The 21118-nt window shown below is 42.7% G+C and overlaps 1 protein-coding gene across 4 annotated transcripts in view; it reads left to right on the top strand.

Annotated features, from left to right (window-relative positions):
* The window catches only part of CACNA2D3 (calcium voltage-gated channel auxiliary subunit alpha2delta 3), an 808785-nt gene that overhangs the window by 720270 nt on the left and 67397 nt on the right, over positions 1 to 21118 (top strand). For 3 of the 4 annotated variants that reach the window (XM_067043906.1, XM_067043905.1, XM_067043908.1), the window contains 4 exons: positions 4927 to 4988; positions 6320 to 6364; positions 12712 to 12774; positions 16192 to 16262. In XM_067043906.1, the coding sequence (XP_066900007.1) occupies positions 4927 to 4988; positions 6320 to 6364; positions 12712 to 12774; positions 16192 to 16262 (241 nt within the window). The remainder of the gene's footprint in view (positions 1 to 4926; positions 4989 to 6319; positions 6365 to 12711; positions 12775 to 16191; positions 16263 to 21118) is intronic. The other variant, XM_067043907.1, reaches the window with a different exon arrangement.

Genomic DNA, 21118 nt, shown 5'->3' with positions numbered 1-21118 from the left:
TCTTCAGTGATTTGACTGCCCTCCCCAAGCCTCCATCCATGGCTGTTGCATCCCTTATGTCTTCATTTCAATACATTCACCACCTGTCACGTATCTGGTTTCTGATAAACATGGGACGAAGAGAGGGAGGGGAAAAGTAGGTAGGAAGGAAGTTAGAGAGTTGGGGAAAGAGGAAGACTGGAAGGAAGATATTTCATGGAAGCTCTGTGGTCTGTATTGCTGAGCTGAAAATCTGTACTCAGGCATACTTTAGAGTATTGAGGTATGTTACGGCAACAGTAACCTGACTAATTCAAAGCAAATTATGAGGTGTCAGTGCTCCAGATGCATCAATATTTCATATGAAAGGCTCTGGGGCTCTTTGGGATGACAATTCTCATAATGATGATTTTGCTGTTTTGTTGGTTTCCAAAGACCATCCTAGTATCTTAAGGTCATTGTCCTAGGAGGCTCACACGATATTGGCATGCTGGGAAGGGTCCCCAGGGATACTTTCTTCTGGGTCAGTTCTGCTCCTGGGAGGTGAGTAAGGAACCACCAGATGCAGTCATGGAAAAGGGACTCTGTCTCCATCCTTGTGTTGAAAGTTCCTAGCAGGCTGCCGGGGAGCCTTTATAATCAAATGGAAGTGAGGAGCACCGTGAACTCCAGGAGAAATATGTTGATGATTTTCTGGACTGTCTAAAAAATTTCAAACCCCAGGAATGGTGTTTTAATTTTCTGCATTCTCTTTGGGACTTGGGTTTCGCTAAAGCATTTTCAGTCCTTGTTTTTCTTATTAAATTAGCAGGATTGACTTGAATCAGAATATACTGTTATGGCTTGCAATGTTGAAAGAACAAAATAGACGGGCATGACAAATATCTCAGGTTCCATTTAGGATGTGTGGGGGATGGGAGAAGAGAGGAGGAGTTGTTGAAGTAATGATGATCTTTTTTCTGATAAAAGTTGAAAAAAGGAAAAATGAAACTGGAACAAAACACAGGAAAATAGCAAGAGGAAGCTAAATTTCTGTTTGTGTAAGCTTGTATTTGTTTTTCTGAATAGAATTAGCCATAGGAATGCCCTTAAGCGTTTTTGTTTGTTTGTGGAGGGGATTTTTTATTCTGGTTTTTTGGTGTTTGCTTGTTTGTTTGTTTTTTACTTTAAATCAATTAGTACTTAAGAGATAATTAGCCAAATGCACCCCAGTGGCAGTGGCTGCCTGACTCACCTCACTCTCCTATTTCCCACAGTCTGGGCCATTTCCCTAGTCCTTCCTGTTCAGGGCTTTCATTGTGGACTTTCTAAAATATAGATCTGAGGTCCTTTGAGTTTTCTACTTAAATATCTTAAATGGCTCCTCAGACCCTAAAGCAGGTGTCAGCAAACTTTTTCTGTAAATGGCCAAACAGTAAGTATTTTAGGCTATGTGGGCCATTCAGCCTCTGTTGCAACTAATCAGCGCTGCTGTTGTACCAGACAGTACGTAAACACATAAGGGTGCCTGTGTTCCAGTAAAACTTTATTGATAAAAAGAGGCTAAATTTAGCCCTTGGGCCAACTCCTGGCCTACAGGATACTCTTCAGGTGTGTTGGCCTGACATTCAAGACCATTTGCCGATTGACCTCAGCCCGCACAACCATCTCCCCCACTTGCATTCTTTCAAGCCTCAGAAGACAGCATGGTCTTTGAGAAGACTCCATCCTTTTGCCTGTGCTGTTTCTGCCCTTGATTCTCATCTTTCCTCTGTTCTTACTTTTTCTATGAGTCAGATCTCCATGCTTTATCTTACGCAAAGTTCTTACCGATTCCCCCAGGCCAAGTCTGCCCCATTCTCTGTGCTGGCCACAGTTCTCTGTTTAAGCCTCTGATGTTGCTTTTACCACGTGGCCACTCCCCACATAGACTCTGAGGGAGCATGTGGTCTCATTCCCCTTAGTATCCAGCTTAGAGCTCGGCATAGAAAGCACCACTGAACAAATGGTCATGAAATTGACCCACCAATGGGCTTGTGAATCTCTTAATCATAGAGAAGTATATTAACTTGTAGGTGAACATACTACAAACCCAGAAGTGGGAAACCATGGGCCAGAGTTGCTGGAAATGATGTGGGCAACAAAAAACACAGCCAGGGCAAAATGGAGCGGATCCATTGTAATCAAGACTGTCTGGGAGTCCTTTGGCATCGACCTCATGGCCCAGACAGGGAGTGAGTGAGGAGTGAGGGAAGTAGTGTCTAGTTTAGGGCATCAGGACCAGGGAGAGGATGCAGCCTGCTGGAGAGAGATCAGAGAGAAGCAGCCTGCATGATTAATGGGATGGAGGGACTGACTCATGAAGCAAGATTAAAGCACTCTGAGGAGCTGGGATACAGACTGAAAGGGGCAAATGATAGCAGGCTGCAAGTATGTGAGATGGATAAACACCCAGGAGGGAGCAGCTAGCTTCATTAGAGAGGTGAAAACGGGGCCCCTGTCAGAGAATTGGGAAGGGTGCTCAGAAAAGGCATGGGTGACTGACGGGGGAACTCAGTAGATGATGGGTGGGCCAGGGGCAGCTCTGGGTTGCTGGGAATAGAAACACCATAGAAAGGTCACCGTGGGGTGACTCTCTCAAGGAACCGTCTGCTTTTATCCTGATGTGTCTCGAAGCCTGCCGTGGCTGTTGACCTTGGCCTGCAGAGATACACCCGGAGGAAGAGAGAAAACTCTTTTTCCTCCCTCCCCTTAGATACCAGTGATTGAATGTCACAACAATTTTAAGGCCTTCTGCTCTGAGGTCAGCTTTCTGCCATCCCTCCCTGTGTTTGGTAGAACCAGAGATACTTGCTTCAAGACCCTTCTTAAGTCCAGGTCAGGCTCTTACCTCTGCCTGCTGGTGGATCTGACTAAAAACCCAGCCAGCACTTTGGTTTACAGCTTCCTCAGTTGGTTCATCTCCAATAGGGATATGGCTCGTCAGGCATTTTGGAAGACAAGATTCATTTGAAACTGCAGTGAACAGCCTTCAGGCTTCAATATCAGCTTCCTTCAGGTATTCACTGAAATTTTCTCCAGGGCTAGGAAGAGCAGTTTATGCTATAGTCTGACCAAATGGCCCATATCATGGTAGGTCCTCCATAGCCAACTTACTATCTACAGTAAGGCCTGTGGAGTAGCCTAGCTCAACCCCAGCTGCACATTCAGATCACCTGAGGTGCTTTTTAAACATACCCATGCCTAGGCTCCACTCCCAGAAATTCTGATTTAAATGGTCTTAGTTGGAGGGGGAAGGCACCAGGCATCAGAATGTTTTTTTGAAGTCCCCCAGATTGTTCTAATGTGTTGAGAACTGCCACTGAAAAACCTTTATTCAGGTATGATTATAATTCACACTGATGTTTATCTATCTATCTATCCATCCATCCATCCATCTACTAACTATACTATCACCTGCACAGTTTTTCTAAAAAAGCAGTCATTTACCAGCGAGTCATCTATGTGCTTGGCACCTTGCTGGAGGCAGGGATCCAGTGGGGAGCAAGAACATGTCCCTGTCCCTGGGGAGCTTATGCTCCAGAAGATGGCAGCCATGCTTAGCTCTAGTCTTACCCTAGAGTCTGACATTCTAAGTGCAAAGATAGAGGATGAGTCTCTCTAAGTGTACATATCCCAGTTAACTTTGACTCTCAGGTCTTGCTCCAACAATTTGTTTAGGAAGTAGAAATGCACTTGGTACTTATAAGGGTAACAGCCCAAGACCTTCATAAATCTTCAAGTTCCTGAAGCCAGCAGAAGAATGTTTACCCAAGGTGGGAGTTGGTGGGGGGCATCTAACATGGTGGCCACATAAAAGTATATAAGTGAACTTGGTTTATTTTTGTTGGTTTTTTTTGGTAATTGTGTATTTCTTTTGATAGGTATTATTATGTAGATTGAAGTTACTGTAGGTATTTCAGCAAAAGAAAAAACATGTGGAAAGATAAATAACAATACTGGTGGTATAAGGATATGGCAAAAATTGGGGAAGTTGTGTGCAATGGACTGAAGTTTGCAAAATCGCCCAGGTGTAAATGGTGTCCCTTGGGGAGTGCAGTGTTTCCAGCACAGAGTCTCATTCTTTCTTTCCATCTCCTCTAAAGTTTTCTCACCATCTGATTAGGTTTTTTCCCTGACTTGAGTACTTTCGAAAACGGTTTCAAGAGTTACTTTGTCTTGACTTCATAGAGAGAAATATTGAGCTTGTTCATTGCCTAGTTCTGAGTTTCCACCGAATTCTTCTTCCCAGAGTTTCAAATCACTTTCTTAACCTCTTCCATTTCTGCACGTTTCTCTTACTAGAAGTAGCGTTCACTGTTGCCTTAGGGAACTTTCCACAGATAAGCAAAGAACTATATAATTCCACCAGAGTTCCTGGGGAGAGAAGATCACTGAGATGTGGATGCTGGGGGACAGTTCAACAAAGTCACATTATGGCCGAGTGACTCGTTTCCAAACACCAGCCTCAGGACAAGTACTTTTCAAGTTTCATATCTCAAAAATATATGCAGAGTACACATTTTAGGCATGCAAGTTCATGCAATAATAACAGAAATGGGAACCCTGAAGAAACCGTGATCTTCTGAATATCCTTCTTATTTCCATTCCTGTTTTCAGCTGTTCTGGGGAGGGTGGTGACCACAAGTATATGAATTTTAGAAACACTCAACATCTCTCCAAAGAGCCATCTGCACTGTGCTCAGTTTGTTCTATCAAGAGTTCTATGAGTACAGGTAACCTTGAAAATTCCTTACCTAAAAGATAAAATGTTTTAGTTGTATGCTTCACTGTAAATTTAGTTTTTATGTGTTCTTATCTTATATGCTTACATCAGCATCTTACCTTGACAGATAATTTTCAGTGATAATCTTAAATAATTGTGTAAAGAGATCTCTAATGCCATGTTTTGTTTATAATTTGTCCAAGCTGTAGGCATTCAGATGAAACTTGAATTTTTCCAAAGGAAGTTCTGGACTGCCAGCAGACAGGTAAGTTATAATCATCATGTTGAAGCATTAGCGACACTGTTATTATACAGGTGTTCACATTTGAGTACCCAGAGCCTAAAAGTGCCAGATTTCTGATGAATGTTTGTAAAATGAACTGCTGGGCTGCTCAGATTACCTTTCATTTCACTGCAAAATAAAGGGCTGACAGTGTGTTAGACCACCACATGCTGGGAAAGCAGGGAATTTGCTCCTGCAAACAGTTGTAAATGTGAGATCAAACTAGTGACCTTCTAAAAGAGAAGTGTTTCTTCTAAGTATTGGGGACTTTTGCAGATTTTCATAGTGACTTTTTTTAAATCTTGTGGTGCCCAATTACTTATTTGTGAATCTCTTTTGAAGGCTTTTGCATAACTAGGTTAGACTAAGCATGCCTTCTTTGGCCAAGGGCTTCTCTGCCTTGGGTAATCTGGGAACATTACTTGCACTATACATTCTGTACTAAGTAATCTCAGTGGTATTTGTTCAGTAATTCAGCAGAAATGGCAACACATAAGTTGCCTCCATCTGTCCAATTCTAAATGTTGAAATGGTATATCATTTCTTTTTTTCTTTTTTTTTTTTTTTTTTTTGGTATATCATTTCTTAAATGAAGATACTTTAGGAAACTATGTACCAAGAACACAGACAGGAGTTTTTAAAAAAAGTCACTGGGGGTTAATTTAAAATTAAATGAATACATAATTATATTTCTTGTTACTCAAAGATTTGAGATCTTAAAAAGACATCAGTATTGAATGAAGCATAAATTAAAATGAAAAAGGGCCCTGTCACCCCCAAATTGTCTTTTTTTAAAAATAAATTTATTTATTTTTGGCTGCGTTGGGTCTTTGTTGCACGGGCTTTCTCTAATTGCAGTGAGTGGGCTGGCTTCTCATTGCAGTGGCTTCTCTTGTTGTGGAGCACAGGCTCTAGGTACAGGCTCTAGGTACAGTAGTTGTGGCACACAGGCTCAGCAGTTGTGGCTCACGGGCTCTAGAATGCAGGCTTGGTAGTTGTGGTGCAGGGGCTTAGTTGCTCTGGGGCATGTGGGATCTTCCTGGACCAGGGCTTGAACCTGTGTCCCCTGCATTGGCAGGAGGATTCTTAACCACTGTGCCACCAGGAAGTCCCCAAATTGTCTTTTATATTACTGTTTGGAGCTAGAGAGGATGGGCCAGTTCATCCTGGAGCATTCCCTTTGGATGAAATTTGGTATTTACACAACAGGCTAGGACTTTGATAGGTTGTCCCTGAGTAACTAAGTGGCAGCCATAGCAGACGCTGGTGTGTCCAAATGACACGTTTCCTTTTGTTTCCCCCTCACCCCACAGTGCGCCTCTCTGGATGGCAAATGTTCTATCAGCTGTGATGACGAGGTATGATGACCTCCTGGCCCTGTGTCTGCCCTAATCAAGTTGGGGATGGCAGGGGCGGAGGCGGGTGGTGGTGGAGTGGCTGGATGACTAAGGGTGTTTTCTTATAGGGGGAATGTCTCACAGAGCCAGGTCTAACAGACTGCTCTGGACCAATCTCCAAAAACCCAAGGACATTTGCTTTGTTTCTTTCTTCTTCTTTCTTCTCCCAATCAGATAGTTTATGAGAGCTAGAGAAATGTGATATAAATGTCCCATGAACAGCACTACTGGGACTTTGGCATTTTATAAAAAATGATACAAATTACTGCCATTTGAAACTCATATTACAACTCTCAAAGTTTTCTCCCCATGTGGTACCTCTTTTCATCTTCTTAACCACCCAGTGAAATGGATAGGAATGTATGACCCATTTTACAGAGGGAGAAACTGAGGATCAGAGAAGTGAAATGACTTGCTTAATTTCATGTAATAAGCCAAAAATCTAAGAGTTGAAAACTCAGAATGTTGCATTCTGGCATGCTTCCCTCCTACAACTCCCTTTCCCTCTCTTCTTTCTTGCTCTTTATCTCTCTCCCTCTCCCTCAATCTTGGGAGGAGGAATTTGAATTCCACACATGAGCAATAGAAGAAAAAAGATGTTCCACTGTCCTAAGTCTGTCCATCAGATTTAAGTTTTCACAGCATCCAGTCCCATGTATCTTCTGCCCCACATTTTGGATCAAGCAGGTGTGAAGTGGCCTTTCACTTTGGCTTAGCGGCCTTCCTCTCGCTGAGTCAGCCAAACCATTAGTCTATACATAAACTGGAACTTATAAATGATCACACATTCATATTCCTTCTGGTTACCACAGGGATTAAAGGAATCCTAACCAAACGTAATTCTAACTCAGAAAACATAGATTAGAAGTATATTTCCAAAAAGTAGGTGAAGCAAAGACAAGTAGAGAAATATAAAAGGGAGTCAGGGTGAAGCTAAAGTACAAAATGCTCAGTCCCTGAAGATCTGGCTGTCAGTTTAAAATAATAATAATAATAATTGCTGTATGAGTTACTATCCAAAGAGTAAAAACTAATCAATCAGCTTTTCAGCAAAACCCCAACTTTTCCTGACCATCAGGTCAAAAATAATTTTCCTGTAGGAAAGAGTACCCCATGATGTTTTATGATCAACACCCTTTCAGTAAGTTTGGGGATGCCATTCATAGGATAGTCAAGTGGCTTCAGACCTCTCCTCTGTCTTTGAGGCATTAATTGTCTTACTGGAGTGCTCAGCTCAAGACAACTCAGCTCAACAATAATATTGATTAATCAGTGTCACAAGGCCCTATGTTAAGCCCTTTACTTGTACAATTACTAATCCCTATTTGTGGTAAAAGAACTGAGGACAGTTGGTTGGTTAGTTGGGTGACTGGATGGATGGTTGGTTGGCTAGTGTGATTAATGGTGTTTTGGATAGTTGGGTTGGTTGATTGATTGGTTTCTAGCTGATTGGTTGGATGGATGGATGATTCGTTGGTTGAATAATTTGATGAATAAAGTTAGAGGCAGTGTTCCTACAACCCACACTGCCTTTGTGCATTCTCATATATAAAAATAAGTGGAAATGGATTCCCACTTAGACTTCAAAACATACAATATATATTAGTTGTTCAGTAACTGATTTCACAGGTGGTCTAGCATAGTGGTTAAAGGCACAGGCTATGGAGTTAGAATAGCTTCAAACTGTGACTCTGACAGTAATAAGCCTTGCCTTTGTTTCCTCAACTGTACAATGGGGGTAGAAACACCTACCTCACAGAGTAATGATGAAGATGAATGAGATAATATGTGAAAACCGTATAGCACAGCTCCTGGCGAATGGTAAGCACTCAATAAACATTAGCTGTCAAACAAAAACGTCTGCAGACATGTTCTTCTCTTAGAGTAGTGTCTCACCTGAACCTAAAACCTCAGACAGCAACCACATATACACTTCAGGCAATGACAGTTTCCACTGGGCATGCCTTCCTCACTACTAATGATCTCCTCTAGCAGCCACTGGGATGGACCCCCATTCAAATATCATTTTAAAAGTTAACACACTTTGAAAATTAAGCATGGAATTTGCTGGATTGCTGAACTTGATCTGATGCTCATTTTGCACTTTGAAACTATCATCCATTTCCCATTTTGACTCTAAATTTTGGCTTCAGGCAAGCAGTTGACATCGTTTTAAATGGAAAAGCCAGGCCCCTTTCCATCCTTTCAGCAGACTCTTTCCACGTGTCATTCCCCTTTCATAGCTTTTAATTAAGTCTTTGAGGCCATGTCCCTCCACTCCCCAAACTGCCCTCGAGTGATCAGGTCCCCATTAAAAACAGCTGTGGGGGCTCATTAAGTTCACATGCTTCTGGCTTCTCCTCTGTACTGAAGACCTGGCCCAACTCCCACAGACTTATCAGACATGCTTTGCCTTGGATCCACTCCAGCCCCTCTGTCTCTCCCAACAATGGCCTCCCTGAGCCTTGGCTAGAGTGCCCTGGGCCGGTGGGTGGAGTCGGTATGGCCAGATGTCTTCCTGGCTTGTAGATACATCATAGAGGGCCTGGCCATGGGCCTGACTGATGACTTTAAGGAGCTCCATTCCACCCAAGGTGAATGTTAGCTTCAGAACCTGAGAGGCAGCCTCTCACACACTCACTCATTCCTTCAAGACACGTTTACTGAGCCCTCCTTACGTGCCTGGTACCTCCAACACCCGGGCAGTCAATGGGAAGCAGAGTCAGAAGTGGCCCCTGTCCTCCAGGAGCTAACTGGTTAGCAGGGGAGATGAGCGTACTTGCTTATCAGCTGACTTGCCTCCCCTGCCTCTTGCTATAAACTATGTAACAACTCCCCTTTCTGAGAAACTCAGTTTGCAGCAGTAGGATACTTATAAAGAGGGCACACAGTAGGTGACCAATAAAGATCATTTGCTGAATAGACACAAGCACAAGTCCTTCAGGTACTCACTATGCACCTTGCTCTGTGCTCGGCAGTTTGTACTCACTGGCCTACTTAATCTTCTCACCACTCCTCTGAAATAGTTGTTGCTGTCTCCATCATTCAGATAAGGAAACTGAGACTGGGAGTGTTAAAAGGCTTTGCTCAAGGTCACACTGATAGCAAGTGTCAAAGTCTCCAATTCTCAAGCTAGTATCTTAGCCTCAGGTAACACAGTTAACCTTCCAGGTAACACAGGCGTGGTGCTGTGTTTCTCACCCCCAAGTACACTTTCTCCCCAGCCTGCCTTACTATCTGTGACTGCCCAATTCCCATGGCCTATTTTGGGGCTCTAAACCTCAGATAGCTACCTGACCTGCCTTTGTGGCCTGGAATAGGACTTCTCTGAGCAATATTGAGTCATCAAGTAGTTGAAGAAAGATACCTTTTTAAAAAAAGACAACTTCTCTCACCCACTCTGTCTTTGTCTCTGCATTTTTCAAACAACCTCATCTTTACATGTTTTGTCACAGGTGGCTGTGGAGTGGTTGCTTACAATATCTGTCAAAACTTAGAGCTCCTGTTTTCCCCAAGCCCTTCAGCCTGTCAGTCTACCCTGGGGACAGGGCTCTGGGCAGACTCCTTCTGAGAGATACAAAGTAGCATCGTAGAAAGTAGCATAGAGATACAAAGTAGCATAGTATCTAATTTGGGGCAGAAGTAGCATAGTGAGGGAAAGCTGAGAAAATATTTCCTCTATTTCCTTTTACTGGAGGAGGGAGTATGGAGAAGGTGATTGGCTATTTATTGTAAAGAGACATAGAGAAAACAATTTATCCGACTGGAATCTTGCTAATTCTGTCCTGTTTCATAACCCAGTACCCTGCTCGCTTTACTCCAGGGGCCTTACTCCATTCCACCATACTTCCCAATAATTTAATCAAGGAAAGTCTGTTTATGAAGTCTTCACAGAGACTAAATATGCCTAACATAGCAATATTGCCTATAATGTAAACTAAATGACACCTTTCAGATTAAGGGACCCAGTTCTACATCAATGACACAGCATCCTTGCTTCTGACCTGTGATTTTCTCAGTGATTTGTCAATCACAGTGTTGGCAATATCTGTTTCTTACTTTCCCCTCTGTGCCTTCCACACCAGAAGAGAGTGGGAGCAAAGGTGGATACCTGAGAAGTGAGTCTCCTAATGGCCAATCCAACCTTGATTCCACCCAGTGCTGGCCATTATAAGGAGCACAGAGGTCCTCATTTCCAAGAAATGAGGGTTGGGAAAGAACCAAACATTTATGGCAAATAATGAAACATTTCATTGAAGCTCTGTCTCTAAATAAAGTGGAAATGGTAAAAATACATTTATTTTATTTAACAAATTTAAATTATAATTGCAGTCATACTCACTCTATAAACAAAGGACACATTTGGTTTGGGAGTAGGGAGTATAATATTTCTGATAAAATTATAAAAATCACAATATAGAATCCTTCACTTTATATTTGATTTTCTCAGAGTGATCACAAGAAAGGTCAAATGTAGTGGAGTTTGATCAGTTTCCCCAGGAGCTTCTCTTAGTCCCTTGCTTTTGAAATCATTCTCTTTGGAAGCATCTTTCATGTTATCTGTGGTCATGTTTTCTTTCTTCATGTGTTACCTCTGACAGATACTAATGTGCCAAAGGCTTCCTGTGTGGTTGGAGCTAATCTCCAGTATCACTTTCATGGACTTCATGAAATATTGCCTCTTTCCAAAGAGTTTCAGTTGACTTTATAATCTATTTGCTTTGTACCATCTAATATTTACAACATTAGACGAACAGAGATTGACCAAAGATATAGGTCTAATAGCAGCAATACCAGTTGGCTAGGGATGTTTGAGTAGGAACTAACTTTATAATTAGGGATAGAGGGTGAATTATGATGACTTTGGATCTCTATGCAATTGCAAGGGTTTGGAGAGTCAGTATTTTAATATGGAGGCCACTCCTATGCTCAACATGTATGACTGAAAGGAGGTTAACCTCCCTTTGCATCTGGGTCTATATCTGCAAAATGACAATCAGGATCCTCAAATAAACAAGGGTATAGATTTGTCTAATATGACCCAACTAACTTAAAATTAAGTTTAACTCTGCATGTAGCTCATGGCTGCCGTATTGGACAGCAGAACTCTATGAGTGCTTTCATAGTGCTGTGTCCTAAAAGAGGAGGAAGTCTGTCAAGACTCCCACCAGAGGCAAAGTAGTCTCCTTGCAGCTAAGAGCTTCTTTGAACAGCAAGAGTGTGACCAAGTCATTCATCTGGCCCCTTGGGATAACCAAGAGAAAGCCTTGCTCACCACAGCAGCCAACTCGTTTCTAAAAGATGCTAGCAGGGCTTTTAATTTTCCGCTGATTCTCCACCATTGCCTACTAATAAAGGATGCATCTTTCTGACCAACTTACTGCTATACTTTTGTGCCTCACTAAAATCCACTACACAGATAGGTAAATGTCCCAGAAAACACCAGCCCTGCAGTGGGCTGGAGCTAGGGGAATTTAGCTCAGAGTAAAGATATGTTACAAATTAAATGTTGCAGTCGGTATGTAAAGCTGCAATAAATAGAAACTAAGTTACATCAAGGACGGAATTAAACCTTAAATTTAAACTCCACAGCACTGTAATTAAGACTTAGCCTGTAGTAAATCATTCACTTGAGATTAAAGTAGCGTGGGGGAAGCAGAGGTTTGGGTTTACCTTGCTACAATTTATAAATCTGAGCTACCAAAAGCTAACAGCCCTGCCCCCAAATCCAGCTCCCAATTAAAAACACAGTCTGAAAACCTTTAGGAGGCCTGAGGGGACCCTTTAACAGAAGTTCTGCCCCTTCCCTCCTGCCTAAGTCTATGAACAAATTAAAAAATATTACCTGGTCCCCTGATGGTCTTCTGAGCTGACACAGTGTTTTCATTAATACATCATTAGAGTAATGGCATTGTGCTGGCCGTTTTGCTTTCAAAACAGGCTGCACTTCAACCACCATGAATACAGGCTCCGGAGCCTCTGGACACTTTGTTCCTGGGAAATATTATTCAGGTCATAAAAATTTTTAAAAAGGAAGATAAACTGTAATGCATAACTTTAAAATGTATATTCTTTTTATCCTAATCTGGGATGTTCAAGGCTTGCTTCATGTTTTATTTTTGTTCATTAGTTTTGCAGAGTAAATGCTGGGGTTAGCTTAACCATAGTCTTAACTCCTAGAGCCAGCAGGCATTTCCAGTTCTTCCAAAACAGCCTAAAATAGGTGTCTCTCGGGTTGGAAGTACCTTATTTCGTGTAAAAGCAGTCTGAGGACCCAAAGTTGAAACTGTGGTGTTTTTATTTTCTAGACTGTGAACTGTTACCTCATAGACAATAATGGATTTATTCTGGTATCTGAAGACTACACACAAGTGAGTGAGAAATTTCTACCTACTCAAAGTAAGGATCCCAGGCTGTGCTTGGGTCAGGGGGAACGAATTATGGTGTTGAAACTTTGAGACATGATCTGTATTTAAGAGGTAATAGCAGGAGATTATAAAACCTTATTTCCATCCCTTTAAGAATGTCACAGCCTACTTCTCAGCAGGCCCCAAGGAGATTTTACCTCCAGAGAGTAGAGGTGGGGAGGGGTGCAGAGCCCAGGGTCTGCTCCCTCACTCATAAAATGTTCAATTTATGGAACTCTTTGCCTTGAGCATGGAGGTGCCTGAAAGAGTTTGGGCAATTTTAAGGAGGTTTCCTTCTTTTAATATTTTGATATTTTATCTTTATATATAGGTAATTTATATATACACACAACTATATGTATGTATTTATGGATGTCAACGTAATTATTCTTTATGGCTTTCTTTCTGGTTTTTACTTTTTAAAAATTAGTTATCTGAGCTCAAGGATTAACTTGGGTTCTCAACACAGAGGGACAAGAATCCACATATAGAGGAAGAATGTTTTTCATTTGATTGAGCTGTGTGCAGTACAAGGGCAGGAGGGTGAGATGGAAAGAAGCCAAGCTAGGGTGCTCAGCAAAGAAAGCTCCACTGATATTTGGAAATCAAAATAAGAGTTAAAATCAATAACATTGTAATAGAGAAACACGGGTTTCTCCTTTAAAACTTGGTGGCTGACAACTTTTTCTGCAATTAGAAATGAAATTAGCATGTTAAAAGAAAGTCAAATCCAGACAAGTTTAGCAGTGTGGTGTAGTAAAGTAACACCAGAGGTGGAGGCAGATGGTTTCTGATGCAAGCTCTCTTCCTCAACTAGTTTTGGGATCTTGGGTGCATCCCTTAACCTGCCGGGGACTCTTGGCGGGCCCTATAAAAGGAGGATGGTTGACTAAAGAAGGCTTCTTCTAACTCTGATATTTGAGGATACTAGCATTTTATAATGAAGTCTCATTTAAATCATTTAAAATACTTTAATAGTCAACAGTGCTATAGACCCATTAATGCCTAATAAATTAATTAATTGTCTTTAAGTATGACTCCTTAGTGTCTAAGCTCAATGGCTTGTTAATTTGTGAACACTGGGTCCAGGTAACATGTGGAACTGTGCTTCAGTTTCCCCTCTTATCTATGAGAACACTGTGGGATTTTCTTTTAATCAATTTATTTATTTTATTATTTTATTTTATTTATTTATTGTTTCTGGCTGCGTTGGGTCTTCGTTGCTGCGTGCGGGCTTTCTCCAGTTGCGGCAAGCGGGGGCTACTCTTCGTGGCGGTGCGCGGGCTTCTCATTGTGGTGGCTTCTCTTGTTGCAGAGCATGGGGTCTAGGCGCGCGAGCTTCAGTAGTTGTGGCACATGGGCTCAGTAGTTGTGGCTCATGGGCTCTAGAGCGCAGGCTCAGTAGTTGTGGCGCACGGGCTTAGCTGCTCCGCAACATGAGGGCTCTTCCCGGACCAGGGATCAAACCCGTGTCCCCTGCACTGGCAGGTGGATTCTCAACCACTACACCACCAGGGAAGCCCATGTTGTGAGATTTTAAATGCACCTTTGGTGGGTGACAGTTACACAATTGAGACTCAAGCTGCCCATACACGGTCTCCTCAGATGCTGGACATCACTGGATGTTGGACAGTTGATGGACATTAGATAGGAAAGGTGAGGCCGTGAAACAAGGCCAGTCTCTTGGGAGCAGGACTGGCCATAGGCCTATGGTAATAAGCCTGTGTGTCTAGGAGTAGTGAGAAATCAAATCAGTCCCCTGTGAGGAGGAGCTCTGTCATCCTGCCAAATTGAGGGTGGGAACCTGATCCTGGGGGAGGAAGGACATGACGATATCTTCCAGTGGTGAGTCTTGGACCAACCAACAAAGTGAACCACTGAAATAGTGACCCTTTCCCAAGCCATGGCCACTACATGTGGGCTCTGATCCGTGCTTTATTTCTGGATAGAATAGCCCAGGGAGCCTGTGGGCCTGCCCTGCCTCAGCTTGTTTGATGTCTGGTTTCCTGTACTCCAATTAGGCTAATTCTTCTTCATCTAACAACCAGTTCCATTGATACTGGCATATTTACACACAAGAAATGCAAATGTCCTTCTTGCTCCCAGCGGCAGCACATACCCACAGAGTTTGCCAAATGTTCAAGTGTCCCTGGAGTGAAAAAGGCAATGCTTGACCTTCAGTCAGTGAAATGTCATTGCCTTCTTTCCTCCTCTCTTTTCTGACTTTTTGGCGAAGTCTGTATGTGCCTTTCTGCCTGAAAACTCCTAGGAGCCTTGTTGAAGTCACTGCTTTGTAATGGAATCAGGATTTAGTTAATATCATACAAAGCCTATGGAATTTATATAATTTGGGCTCTGAGTGTAATGCCATCCACCCACCTCCACATAAGCTATAAATCCTCAGAGCACCCACAGTACAGATGGGGGTTCTCTACTCATCTACACTGGCCCCTTCTAGGGTGTTGGCAGAGGAAGGCTGTTGCTCCAAGCTCTGTTCTGCTGTATTGGATACACCCTCCCCCTTGGGACGCTGATGATAGTGGCTCCAGGAATCTGGAGGGTTGCCCAAGGATGTTAATCCTTCATTCCACCATTCAGAGTTGGCACATCTCGGCCAGCACCAAGAACTGGACTTGCAGGAGCATCAGCCTGGCGCTGGGGAAGGACTGGTAGGCCTCCAGTGCCCTGAAGACAGCCCCAGAGCTGGGGTCGGCCATTGGAAGTCTGATTGGCCGAGCCTTCTTTTCGCAGGGCTGGACAGCTTCATTCTTGGTCAACATATTAACTGCCTCTGGACACAATGAGGGTGTTCCTCAGAAAGTAATTTAGAGAAAGGACGTATTCTCTGCTGTAGGAAATTTATAGAGCCGATGAAGAAGACTGCTATATATCCCTAAACAGGTCATTTAGGAATTATAAACAATTCTTTTTATTACTGCTTAGGAAGCCCTTTCACAGCCTGTTTCTGTCTGTATGAAGTAGTGTTTTAATCACAAGGGATTGAGAGCAGATTAATGCCTACTCCCTCCATCCAAGAGTAATGGTGCATGTGTGTGTGCTTGTGCGCATGTGTGTGCACACGTGTGCATGTGTGTTTTAATTACAACACTCAGCACGTGTTATGCAATGTCACCCTTACCCCGCCCCCTCGCCCCTGCCATGTATTTGGAATATTCACATCTGCTTATTAGTTTGCTCTGTAATCCCATAACTTATGACTATTAAGACCTTTTCCGCTGTTATGTAACAGTAGTCCTGAAAACCTGCTTTTTGCCCCTGTCAGCTCCAGGACACAGAGTGTGTCTGTTTTTATTTCTTCTCTGGTGTTTGGGCACATTATTTATCTACACTTCCTCATGGGTCTTCTTTTCTTCCCTGCAGACTGGAGACTTTTTTGGTGAGGTGGAGGGAGCTGTGATGAACAAATTGTTAACAATGGGCTCCTTTAAAAGGTAAGGGATTTTATGGTTCCTTGCGTCCCCCAAGAAAGTTTGCCTAAATAAAATAAAACAAACCAAGGTCAAATAAAGCAAGCCCAGACTTGACCCCATGACTGTGTTCATGCTCCAGAAGATCTTCTGAAATTCGATGCATTTTGCATGAGTGTTAAGAGTCTCAGAGACTCAGCTCACAATGCATTCCCTGTTCCCTTAGCGTAGCATTTATTAGAGGCTGGTCCTGAAGTCAGAGCCTGCACTGGGAGGTGATTATGTTGGTCTGAAACAAGTGATTGCAGAGAAGTAGGAAGCATTTTCACCTGGTCAAAAGGAGGAGGGTGTCTTGTCTCACACTGACAAACTGGGGCAGCTTGCTAGAAATCTGGAATTCAGGGATGGGAAGTGATGTTTAGAGACTCAATATAATTTTAGAAAATCATGGAAGAGTTCACAAAACCTGCTCCCAGATGGAGGTAAGTTTAAGTATGTTGCTAGAATTGCTAAAATTGGTTGTAGGGACCACTCAGTTGAGTTGTGAGGGCTCTTGTTGACAATAAGTGAAGCTCGTATAGGATGATTTCCTCACAGCCCTGCATCCCCTGTGGACAAGCCAGCCATGCTCTTGGGAACACCAAAGCCAATGAGAAAGATCATCACCCTGTGAGATCAGGATGCCAGTTTTGTCCCCCCAGGAGTCAACCTGTCTCCCTTCCCTTGGCCTCCCAGGGAGAATGGTGGCCCATTAGTGGTGCTTTCCTGGACATATATGATGCTGTTAAATATATGATATCAGGAAATGCAAGGATGGACCTAGGCTCACCTGTGAGAACTATTGCGCATTGGTTGCCAGTGGGACAGTCCCCCCAGTTTATTACTCCCCCGCAGCTGAATGGCCAGGAAGTGTTAGCTCAGGAAATCAGACTTTTAAGCTAGTCAATAAGACCAACTGAGTGCTGTGCTGAAAGCAGGGAATTCAAAAATGATGACCCAATTTTTGAGATTCCGCAGCATGTTTGTGCCAGAAACAAGGAAACAAGAAATGATATTTTTAAATGGCATAACTCCAGCACTTCTGCAATCTCTGACACACTTGCTCTCCAGCCTGCCTGAGTGTTCACCCCTGCTCGATTCCCTCTTTAAAATTCAAGTACATTTTTTCCCTTCTTTTGCCAGGAGTCATTGTACATAAGCTTGAAAACTGGACTTGGAGCTGGGCTCGGGTTGCTCTGCTGGATTGTCTGCCATCCAGGGCACCACTGGTTTCTTGTATCTTTATGTGGATATGTACATTTGTATTGTGTTAGCTTGTTTTCAACTTGGTGGGGGTAGGGAGAGACAAAAGAGGAAGAATAAGCACACACATGTTTCTCATTTGAAAGCATATTTTTCAACTTTTTTAACAAAATGACTTTTTTTTTTTCCGCTTCCCTCTTAGATATTCCTTTCAAACAGTTTGGTGGGAGAAAGAAAAAGTTTGTAACAGAATTTTAAATTCCTAGACTTCTCCTTAATGTGGGTGAAATATCGTTGACATGAATTTAGAACTTTCACAAGAGTAGCTAGCATATTTGAGAAAAGAGGAGTGCTGGGACTCTCTACTAAATTTTAACAGCAACTGCTGTCATTTGGGAATTACTTGACAAACCTCCTAGGCTTCTTTGAAAGGCCCCCTCATGAGGCCAGGACAGCAATGAGAATTTGGGTTTTGGAGTCAGATGGATTGGGTTCAAATCCAGCCTCTGACATTTACTAGCTGCACGACTTAGAATAAGTCATGTTACCTCCCCAAGCTTTGGTTTCCTTACGTGGAAAATGAAGATGATAATAACAATTACTTGCAAAGGTTGCTGTCAGAGTTAATGAGATAGTAATAAGCATAAAGTTCTGACACGGTGCCTGGCATATATTAAGGGCTCAGTAATTGCTAGCTGCTGCTATGATTTTTGTTGTTGTGGATGTTTGACTTAGCTTTTCACATGGCACCAGGTGATGCTTTTTTTTTTTTATTTTACATTCACACATTTCGCAATGGGCTTCCCATGACACCTGGTGATGGGGTTCCATCCAGTGTTGGGGTACTGAGGTCCTCCTGGAACTCAGACGTTCAAGCCCTTGCCCTTTCCAGCGTGTTTACTCAGAAAATAAGGTTGACAGTCCTTTTATTCAGAGAAGATCTGTATTTCAGAAGCACTGAAAGGATGTAGCCAAAAGTAACAGTGCCCTGGGACAGTTGTCAGGCACCATGTTAAACTGTACCCCACACCCAAACACAGGATACATGGATTAAGTTGCTTTGGTGACATGGCTGAGCCCTGGTAAAGCTCAGGATCCGTTCACATAGCAGACATCTCATCTCAGCATCTTGGACAGTGCACCCTGGCACAAAGTTTCTTAATTTGGTCTGCTTACACCCATTCCAAAAGAAACACCTTTCATACACAAGAGCCCTACAAACCATCTTCTTCAGAAAGACAGAGCTCAAAGTAAAGAATGCCATCTTCGTTTATCAACCTCCCTTTTATCTCTCTCTCCAATGGTCCATAGTCACTGCCTCTCTCTCTAAAGCAAGTAGGCAACTACTTGGCATGGACTCTTTCCTTGATTGTTTGGCCAGTTACCTGGTGACCCGATGGCCATTATACTTAGGTGCCATCAGAGGGAAAGAACATCCACTTCTGCATCTACAGTGCCATGTGGGAGGAAGGGAAGTCACTGATTTGTGTGAACAAATTACCAACTTGAGGGGGCTTTGAGAAAGTTCTTCAGCAGCATGTGCAAACCATCTAAGAGGTAAAGTGGTCACTCTTGGTCACTTAGGCTGAGTCTCTGCCTTGACTCTGTCCATCCAACTTACAGATGACATAGTGCCCAGGGCCAAATAACATACCAGTAGCCTCAGCAATGTGAAGATAATTAAAGTAGCAGTGGCTACCTTCCCAGAGCACCTACCACATACCAGGCCTAGGTTGCAACTGACAGATCTTACTTCCTGCAGTCCTTTCCAACAACTTGTCAGACAGGTGTAAACAGGACCAGTGCAAAATGAAAATGTGGTGTCCCTTGTTCCAAACTTATTGAGAGTTTCAAGATGGCAACAGCAGAGCATTAAACAAAGCACGCAGCCCTTCTAAGTGCAGGGTTCTGTCCATTTACACAGGCCACGTGCCCATGAAGCTGGATCTGGGTATATATATATATATATATATATATATATATATATATATACCTATTTGATAGATGGAAATAATGGGGCTAGGAAAGGTTAAGAACTTGTCTCTGTGTAACGGAGCTGGATTCAAACATCCTGCAGTCTAAGCACAGAGAGAATTTTCTAGCCTCTCCCCTTTACCTGGTTCTATGTACAGTAACATTGTGTAGTGCACGGAACTTCCTTCAGTTTTGTTTGAGACAAAGTGAAGGATAGCCAAGGAGGATGTTGGCCCAGCAGTGACTTATCTGGGCAAGCAGAACTTTCAGGATGGGAGGCCAGCCAAGTGATAAGATCACCCAGTTTCTTTTAACTGAAGTTGATAAATTGTTAAACCAAGCCATGTCCCCAGGCTTCACATATTTTCTCATAAGATACCATATTCCAGGTCAGCTTTTTGTGTTTCAAACAGAGGACTTGAAATACTTTTTTATTCTGACCATGGAAAGTAAATGGACTCCCTAAGTGGCCCTGACTCATTTAGGGCTTTTCATTTTAGCTGCTTTTCTCTTTTAACTCAAGTTCATGTCCAGTAAGAGTCTTGTATTCATATTTCTCAAAAGCCACAGTCCATGGCTCTCCTTGCTGGCCTTGGCAGTGACTTTGCCCTTCTTACAATACTAAGAGAAAATCTAGTTTCAAAATATTTTTTATTATACAGTAATTCATTTATTTTCCCACCCCTTCTTGCCCCCAGTGATGGAACTCAATGTCAAATATCCAGGGAGAAGTGAGAAAAAATATATATAGCTGGTCATAGCAGAGTCCAAGATTCCTGATGGGGCCTCTTTGATATACTGGACTTGAAATATGAAGACTTCAGGTTGAGCCTCAGAATGGCCCCCTGTGTGGCCGTGGACAGATTCCTCAGTTTCTCTGGGCCTCAGTTTCTTTGCCACCAAAATAGGAATTTTGGTGAGATGGGATTTTGTGAGAATCACCCGAAATAAGAGAAGTGAAAATGCTTTGCAAATTGCAACGCTACTACAAATAGGAAGTAAGATTAGCTCTTGGATAAGAGCTCCAAATGTCTGAAATCTTTATTTTTTTAAATTTTCTTCTTTTTAAAATCACTAATGACCCCCAAAAGGTAGTTACTGCACAGCAGTCATAGTGTTGGGGGTGAGCCTGTGGGCCTGGACTCAGCTAGCACCCCTGGAGAGCTCTTAAAACACACCCATGCTCCAGCTGTACCCCAAGAGATTCATATTAGAGTTGTCTGGGGATGGAGCCCAGGCATTTATGCTTTTTAAAAGCATCCACGTGATTCTCAGGTGCAGTCAGGGTCAAGAAATACTAAGTTAAACGCATCGGGTGCCAGTCTAGGTGCTGCCCAACTTCGAAGCTGCCTGACTTTTGGCAACTTTAACTCCATAATTTCAGTTTTCTCTGCAGCAAAATGAAGTTGGAAGAGTGATTTTCATACCTGCAGTGAGGGTTAAATGGAATAATGCATGCTTTTACCAAACATCCTTGTGGTTTCTGCCAAAGGGTTTTCCCTTGTTCTTTGTGTATTTAAGTAAGCTCGAGGAAGGAAAGACCCATGGGGAACACCTGGCCCTTGACTTGCAGAGAAACGAACTGCTTGCTAATAATTTGTTTTTGCTTTGGGAGCTACTGAGAATTCCTATCCCTCTTGGTTGTGTCTTTTCCGTTTTGTTCT

Source organism: Kogia breviceps, chromosome 10, assembly GCF_026419965.1.
Source record: "Kogia breviceps isolate mKogBre1 chromosome 10, mKogBre1 haplotype 1, whole genome shotgun sequence".
In the NCBI taxonomy this organism is placed as follows: domain Eukaryota; kingdom Metazoa; phylum Chordata; class Mammalia; order Artiodactyla; family Physeteridae; genus Kogia; species Kogia breviceps.
Note: the sequence above shows the minus strand (reverse complement) of the source record. Positions and strands in the feature narration are given on the sequence as shown.